The 8,484-nt window shown below is 39.5% G+C and overlaps 1 protein-coding gene across 1 annotated transcript; it reads right to left on the reverse strand.

Moving 5' to 3' along the window:
- Positions 1-1,173: 1,173 nt before the first annotated feature.
- LOC138887383 (uncharacterized) lies at positions 1,174-1,731 on the reverse strand. The gene has a single exon (XM_070169129.1). The coding sequence runs from the start codon at positions 1,729-1,731 to the stop codon at positions 1,174-1,176; it is 558 nt and encodes a 185-aa protein (XP_070025230.1).
- Positions 1,732-8,484: the final 6,753 nt, after the last annotated feature.

An 8,484-nucleotide genomic window follows, 5' to 3' on the forward strand; every position in this document is an offset into this window, starting at 1 on the left:
CAAATTCACCCAACTAAGTTAAGATATACAACTCCACAAACATCAGCACCCACAAGCACTACACACACACTACAAATTACTTCTAAGAAAAGAGAAGAAAAAACTACTACATAACTAAGAAAATTAAACGAAAATCTACAAAAAAAATGGCAAAAAGAAAACCTTACCTGCAGTGAGAGGGGATTGTGAGAAGTGAAGAAGAGTAGGGGAGGGCGTGGCTTGAACCTTGGAGAATTTGGGCTGGGATTAGTTGGGAATGGAGAAGAAGGGAATTTGGAGAAGAAGGGAATTAGGGCTGGGGTTCATTGGGTGTTTGATAGGAGAAAGGGGAATAGTTAGGGTGGGGGGGATAAACAACTAAAACAATTAACATACAAAATAAAAAATAAAAAAAATGTTAAGTTAAATAAAGTGGCAGGCGGACGGTACTAGTGCTGTCGTAGCGCGGTTCGAGCGCGGCCACGCTAGTGAGACAGAATGTTTGGCCATTTGCACGGCCACTAGCGCGGGCGCGCTCCTGGGCGTAAAGTTGAGACATAATGTTTGGCCATATGCACGGCCTATAGCGCGGGCATGCTCCTGGGCTCAAAAAATTTCCACTTTTTTACCTGTTCCTTCCGCATCTGATGGACTTATCACTCGCCCAAGCTCACCTGCATTGGTTAGTACTTACCAAAATCAAAATTAACAAATACTAACTATACTAAAGTCACTACGCATTGGGTTGCCTCCCAACCAGCGCCTTAGTTAATGTCGCGGCACAACAGTTACAACAAGTCAATGGGTTGCCTCCCATGCAGCGCCTGATTTAACATCGCGGCACGATGCAGATGAGCGTATTTAAGGCTCTCTCAACCTCTGAGGTTCAGTCAGATAGATCACTGACACATCCTTGGGTTCATCCATGCCAATATATGGTTTCAATCTTTTCTCATTGACTCTAAATGTGTGGGAATCTTTTTCTGAGGCAATCTCTATGGAACCTAAAGGGAGCACTTCGACCACCCGAAATGGTCCAGACCATCATGACTTGAGTTTACCCAGAAATAGCCTTAATCTTGAGTTATAAAGCAACACCATGTCTCCGGGATTGAAATTTTGCTCAACAATGTTCTTGTCGTGCAACCTCTTCATTCTCTCCTTATACAACCTTGTGCTCTCGAAAGCAAGAAATCAGAACTCGTCTAGCTCATGCAATTCTGTGACTCTATTTTTTCCTGCAGCCTCAATATCTAGATTTAGCTGTTTCATTTCCCACCATGATCTATGTTCTAGTTCCACTGGCAAGTGACAGGCCTTCCCGAACACCAACTTGTATGGTGACATACCAATTGGTGTTTTGAAAGCGGTTCTGTAGGCCCAGAGTGTATCATCTAGCTTTTTCGCCCAATCAGTTCTTGTGGCATTCATAGTCGTGGTCAGCACACTCTTTATCTCTCTATTCGACACTTCGACCTGTCCACTATTCTGAGGATGATATGGGGTTGCCACCTTGTGGTGCACATCGTACTTTGCTAGAAATTTCTCGAAGGCTCGATTGCAGAAGTGAGTTCTTCCGTCACTGATAATAGCTCTCGGGGTCCCGAAATGGGTGAATATATTCTTCTTCAAAAACCCCACCACCACCCTTGCATTATTGGTGGGGAGTGTTGTAGCTTCCACCCATTTAGACACGTAATCCACAACAATAAGTATGTACTTATTGCCGAAAGAGCTAACGAAGGGGCCCATGAAGTCTATCCCTCATACATCGAACACTTCAACCTCTTGAATTGGGTTCATAGGCATCTCATGGCGACAGGAAATGTTCCCGATTTACTGACATTCATTACAGCCCTTCACCCATTGATGTGCATCCTTAAACACTGTTGGCCAGTAGAACCCGGCTTCTAGCACTTTTGCTGTCGTCCTGACTCCTCCAAAATGTCCGCCATATGTCGATGCATGACATGCCTACAAAACATAAGATTGTTCTATCTCGGAGACACACCTCCGGATCATATTGTCAACATATATTCTAAACAGATAAGGTTCATCCCAGTAATACATGTGGCAGTTACGATAAAACTTTTTCTTTTGCATAGAGGAAAGGTCATAGGGAACTATACCGCTTGCCAGGTAATTTGCAAAGTCTGCATACCATGGCACTTCCTCAAGGCTTGTAGCGAGTAGATGCTTGTCTGGAAAGGTTTCCAGAATATCCTCTACCTCAACTGAGTTTTCAGCTCCTTCAAGTCGCGATAGATGATCAGCGACTTGGTTTTCTGTGCTCATTTTAAAATTTGGGCTCAAACAACCCATTTTAAGCCTAATTTTTGGACCTAGCCCATAATTCCTAGGATCATATCCCTTAACCTAAAAAACCCTACAAAACTAACCTAGACCTATACACTCTAGGGGCTGACAGCCATTTTTGACAAAAAAATGAGGAGCTAACCTAACGCCTAAGAGATCTGATCAACCCCAGAAGACATAGAACCCTCCCCCACCGTTTTGCTTCTTCTTCAACCAAACGATTACCCCCATCTGAATTCCATCTTCTTCTTCATTCCAACAACAGCTTTCAGCAGCTTAACGCCGGACACATGCACCAACAGATCGTCGTTCTTCCACCTTCGAGCTCGCCGGAAAACGGACAGCAGTCGTACACCCTTCTTCTTTGGCACTCCTTCAATAAAATCACATGCACACACACAAACAAAATGAGGGAATGGGCATAGAGCTAGAATAGATAGACACGAATAGAGCAATCAAAAATAGTACAAAAATTACTTCGCCTTCCCCATTCTCGATTTGGTTCTTAGTTTTCTGCAACATGGAGTTTAATTAATGTTTGGAGCCGAATTTGAGTTTGAATCGAGTAGAGGTCGCCGTTGAAGGTAGTCTATTCCGAATTCGACGAGGTTTCCGGTTCGAGGTTTTGATTTTGCTTGCGATTTTTTGCTCGACTTTGCTGTTGTAGTTTCTCTTGAGTTTAAAGTTAACATCTGAATCAGTTGGCCCATTTTCTAATTTCAAGTCCATTTCTCTTCATTAATCCTACCTGATATCGATAATGATTGCTTGTTTTCCATCACCTCGTTTGACGTCTTCTGTTAAGAATAGAATAATGCTTTGCTTGTTTTCCATCACCTCGTTTCAGAGGAAATATGTTTAAAAAATATTTCATTATTTTAATCATGGTTTCTTTAGCATAATGAATTTATAGGATTATCTTTTATATTTTCTCTGTTGAATTCAAGTGTTACTGAGGTGCTTTTTAAAAGACATGAATGTAGATTTAAATTTAAATAACAAAGTTAAACCCTTTGGAGATTTAAGTTGTTTTCATCTTTACGTAGTTCATGTTTCTTGGAATGGTTTAGTGTTTATTTGTCCAGATGTTTGTTTTTGTGTGTTCGTTCGGATGGTTTTGAATGAACCATTTTGAATGATTGTTAGGTTGAGGCAGTGGAGTTTACCGAATGCAAATAAGAATAAGTGTCCTCTCTTTCCATGTATGCTAGTATACTTTTAGGTATTCCCCACAGTTAATAAATTATCGTGATTGTGTACACGTTCGCGTGACATAATTACGACCCTAAAAACAAAATCGGGGTATGCATTCACGCAACTTCGACCAAACTTTTCTTAATAATAACTAAGTGTTAGGAATTGTGGACACGTACGTGTGACATGATTATTGACGCACCAAACAAATGGGTACACGTACGTGTGACTCGTTTTCAAGATAATTCCTTAATTAAAAGAGGCAAATGCACATAGATTCTAAAATGAGTAATTAGATAATTTGATTAAGCCAAGTATGATCAAAGCGACCGTGCTAAAACAACGGAACCCAGAGAATGCCTAACACCTTCTCCCAGGTTAACAGAATTCATTACCCGGATTTCTGTGTTCGCAGACCGTAAATAGAGTCAAACTTCCTCGACTCGGAATTTTAAACCGGTGACTTGGGACACCATAAATTATTCCAAGTGGCGACTCTGATTTTAATATAAATAATATCGTTTCGATTGTCACTTAAATTGGAAAAAACTCCCTTACATCCCTTTCGGGGTAGGAAAAAGGAGGTGTGACAGCTCTGGTGACTCTGCTGGAGAAAAGAACCCAGAACTTCTGGTTCAGGGTTCAGAACTCGAGCTTGTTAATATGATTTTACTTGGCTTTATTTATTGTTGATATTACTGTATTTTCTGGATCTAATGTGCTAATTGTCGTTTATTTACTGCTTGGATATTATTTGAATTGTATTAAACTATCTTCTTACGCCTCCCATATGAGTCTTCTAAAAATGGTGCACACATTCGCGTGGCCCACCTTTAGTATTAGAAGTTATACCAAATAGAACGAGGTTGGGCCAGCAACAAGGCCGGGTAGACTTTCGTGCTCCCGATACGTTGCCCCCTCTTCGGCTCGAGTTGACAGCTCGGGTAAACCAGGTCAAGAACACAACCCCAGGTTTAAACCTAGAATAACATAACTTCATGTCGAATCCCTAGTAGGAATATTTATTTGCATCACGTGCATTTGACTTAGGGGACTCAACACAGGGGTTGGGTCCGTCTAGGACAAGTGTACCCAAAAAAATAAAAGATCATCCTGATGCATCCTACGTACTACATTTTGCAATCTTCAAGGGTAAAATGATCATTTGGCGGACCAATAAGGGTTGAGGGTAAATGAGGAAAAAAAGAGGGTGAAGTGTGAAAATAAAGCAAGTAGGGTCATTTATGTTTTCCGTCACATTTTTGTTAAGAAAAAGACAAAAAAAAACATGAAAAATTCAAAAAAAAAAAAAAAGATTTTGCACTTTTTCATTATTTTCCGAAAATCAAAAAAATCAAAAAAAAATGGAAAAGAAAATCCAAAAAGAGTTTACATATTTCATCATTTATTCAAAAGAAAAGACAAAAAATATATTTTTCTCTAAATTAGTTATTTTTTTTAATTCTCGCTCGTATCCAATATTCTCGAACTACGCATACCTGATTCTCATCTTTCGGGGCGTGATACATAGGCAACTCACATAGGGTCCGGTCCTCCTAGTAAATCTTAGGTTCTTGGCTTTGCATGGTTTTATCCAAATTTTGCACTTCTAGCCATCTTTAGGCCGCATAAGCCATTTTGCAAAAATAGCCTCAATCATGTCTTGCATGTTGTCCAACAGGAAGTGTTATTGTCTCATATAGTGTTCTAGGTCTTTAACTTTATTTGGTCTTAATTTTCTCATACATGTGTGGATCTACTTACCGGAGTTTGGGCATGACAGACGTCTTAGGACCATCCTGTCAAGATTGCTCATTCAGGAGTTTGCTTAAGGATTTTTTTTTATATTATATTTTGAGTCTGTTTTCTTTTTATGTAGTCTTTTACCTTCTAGTTTTGTACAATAATGTCAAGTCTTTTAGGTGATATTAGAGTCTGTCATAGGCTAGTTAAGTTTGTTGAGTCTTTTGTTGTTATATTTTCTATTTTGTATTTGAAAAAAGATGTGTTATAAATCAAAAATACAAAAAAAAAAAAGAGATTTTACATTTTATATTTCTGTTAGATGTTTTCTTCAGAATACTAACTCTAGAATGTTCAAAAAAATCTTTTGTGGTTTTCCTTAGGAAATTAACGTCTAGAACTCAAAATTAAAATTGCTTTTATATTTCCTTTAGTTATTAAGACTAAAAATTCAAAAAAGGGAGAGAATTTTCTTTTGATACCTCTTTAGAAGTTTTCTTAAGATATTAATTCCAAAAATCCAAAAAAAAAAATTGAGGTTCTTCTTTGGGTAATTAATGAAAAATGAATAGAAACAAAATTCTTTTTTATTTTTACTAGAATTTTAAGACATTGTAATAGAAGAGGAAAGAAAAAAATGCATACTTTATCTTTTGTTTATCTTTAGCGTTTCTCCCTTAGGTAATCAAAAACTGAAATCCAAAAATATTTTTTATCTTTTTCATTTCTTGTTTCGAAATCGTTCTTCAGGATATCAAACGAAAATTCAAAATATTTTTCTTTGGTTTATTCTTTTGATTTTCTTCTTAAAAAATAAATAAAAAAATCAAAAAATATGAATTAGTATGGATGGTGGTGTGTTCCACGTAGCACCAAAGTAGCCAAACAATATTCTATAAATTAGTAGTAGTCGTTTTGTCAAAGGGCGTCACTCCATAAATAAGATTGACTAACTTCTGTTGATCATCTCGTACTGTTGTACTCCTATTCCTGTGATAAACTTAGACCCAATCACAAAACCCAGAGACCTCACTATATCTATACATCTCTTCAACACTCGGGTCAGGTTTGTAAGGCACTCATCGAATAAGTTTCCCATCACTGAGAAATCATCCATGAACACCTCCATTATGTCTTCAACCATGTCAGTGAATATGGCCATCAATCACCTTTGGAATGTGGTTGGTGCATTGCATAGTCCAAAAGGCATCCTCCGGAAGGCATAAATTCCATATAGACATGCGAAGGAGGTCTTCTCTCTGTCCTCTGGTGTAATGGAGATTTGGCTGTACCCTGAGTACCCATCCAAAAAACAGAAGTTGGACCTCCCTGCCAGTCTGTCAAGCATCTGATCAATGAAGGTAAATGGGAAGTGGTCTTTCCGAGTGGCCAGATTTAGTTTCCTATAGTCCATACAAATTCTCCAGCCTGTGACGGTTCTTGTAGAAATCAGCTCATTGTTATCATTTTTTACCACCGTCATACCACCCTTCTTAGGAACACATTACATCGGGCTAACCCAGTTGCTGTCAGAGATGGGGAAAATGATTCCCCCATCAAACCACTTAATCACCTCCTTCTTCATCACTTCCTTCATGTTGGGGTTCAGCCTTCTTTGGTGCTCCTTGGAAGGTTTGTGCCCCTCTTCCAGTAGAATTTTATGCATACAATATGCCGGGCTGATCCCCTTAATGTCTTCCATGGTCCATCCAATAACAGTCTTGCACTCCTTGAGTACCTGAAAAAGCTGTTGTGTCTACACATCTAACAAACTAGATGAGATAATAATAGCTAATATGGAGTTAGGTTGTAGGAATGCATACCTAAGATGGGCGGGCAGTGGCTTCAACTCCAGCTTTGGTGGTTCTTCTATGGATGGCTTGGCTGGAGGAGTTTCTCTGTTTTCTAAGTATAGGGGCTCGAATTCAAGTGTTCTCTCCCAAACCCTCTGCCCTCTAGAGCCAGCACCCATTTTGCTAATTCTTCCTCATTCACCTCATCTAAATTCACAAGACATGCAGCAAGAGGATCTTCAATAGTCAATGTCTCATCATCCTCTTCCACGATGACATCCACAGCATCAATAAGAGAACAATTGGCGAATTCACTTGGTTGCCTCATAGATTTCTGCACATTGAATGTTATCTCCTCATCGTTCAACCTCATCTTGAGCTCCCTAGTTTCACAATCAATGAGGGCTCGCCCTGTGGACAAGAACGGCCTTCCCAAAATTATGGGAATTTCTTCATCCACCTTACAATCCAGAATCACAAAATATGCAGGGAACACAAATTTCCCTACCTATATCGACACATCATCCAAAATACTTGAGGGTCTCTTCACAGTTCTGTCAGCCAGCTGCAATAACATAGACGTGGGTCTAGCTCTTCCAATCCCCAACCTCTTGTAGATCGCCAGGGGCATAAGATTTATGCTTGCCCCCAAATCACAACGTGCCTTCAAAGGCAAAGTTACCAATGGTGCAGGGAATTGTGAAACTCCCTGGATCAGACAACTTCTCAGCAACTGGTCTAGTCACCACAGCACTGCAAGTCTGAGTTAGAGTCACTGTGGCCAGTTCTTAGAAGTCAAATTTTTGGTACATCAAGTCCTTCATCATTTTTGCATAACCAGGAATCCCTTTCAAAGTATCAATTAATGGAATATTTACCTGGATTTGTTTCAACATCTCTAAGAATTTCTTGTATTGTTCCTCTTTCTAGTATTTGGCCAGCCTCTGTGGGAATAGTGCTAGAGGTCTCTTCTTCCCGATGATTTGGGTTTATTCTTTGTCAGACACCACCTCAACTACCAATTCCTAGGTTGTCTCAGCTTTTTTCTCAATCTCAATCTATGTGTTGGTTTCTTCCTAGGCAGGCTGTACTGTCACCTCTGTCAGATTTTTGAATCATCTATCTCAATGGGCACAGGTACAAGTGTCTCAGCTTGTCTGCTTTCTCGAGCCCTCTCTTACTCTAAGTCTAAGTCTCTGCTATTACGTAGACTCACTGTCATCAGCTGTTTCGGGCCTTGATCTTTTAGATTTACTTGAGTGTCTGCAGGCAATGTCCCATGAGGAAGATTATTCAAAGATACCGAGATCTGACCCATTTGCACTTCAATATTCTTTAGAGCTCACTCATGTGCATCTACTCTTTCACTCATTTTTGCATTTGACCCAATAACCTACTGCATCATTGCTTCGAGTCTAGCAAACCCATCTTCCTGTCTCCCACCATGTTGCTGCTGAGG

The sequence above is a fragment of the Nicotiana sylvestris genome, chromosome 3 (assembly GCF_000393655.2).
Source record: "Nicotiana sylvestris chromosome 3, ASM39365v2, whole genome shotgun sequence".
Classification (NCBI taxonomy): Eukaryota; Viridiplantae; Streptophyta; class Magnoliopsida; order Solanales; family Solanaceae; genus Nicotiana; species Nicotiana sylvestris.

Excerpts from the sequence above, each read along its gene's own strand:
- LOC138887383 (XM_070169129.1), bottom strand. The coding sequence starts at position 1,731 with ATGGGCCCCTTCGTTAGCTCTTTCGGCAATAAGTACATACTTATTGTT.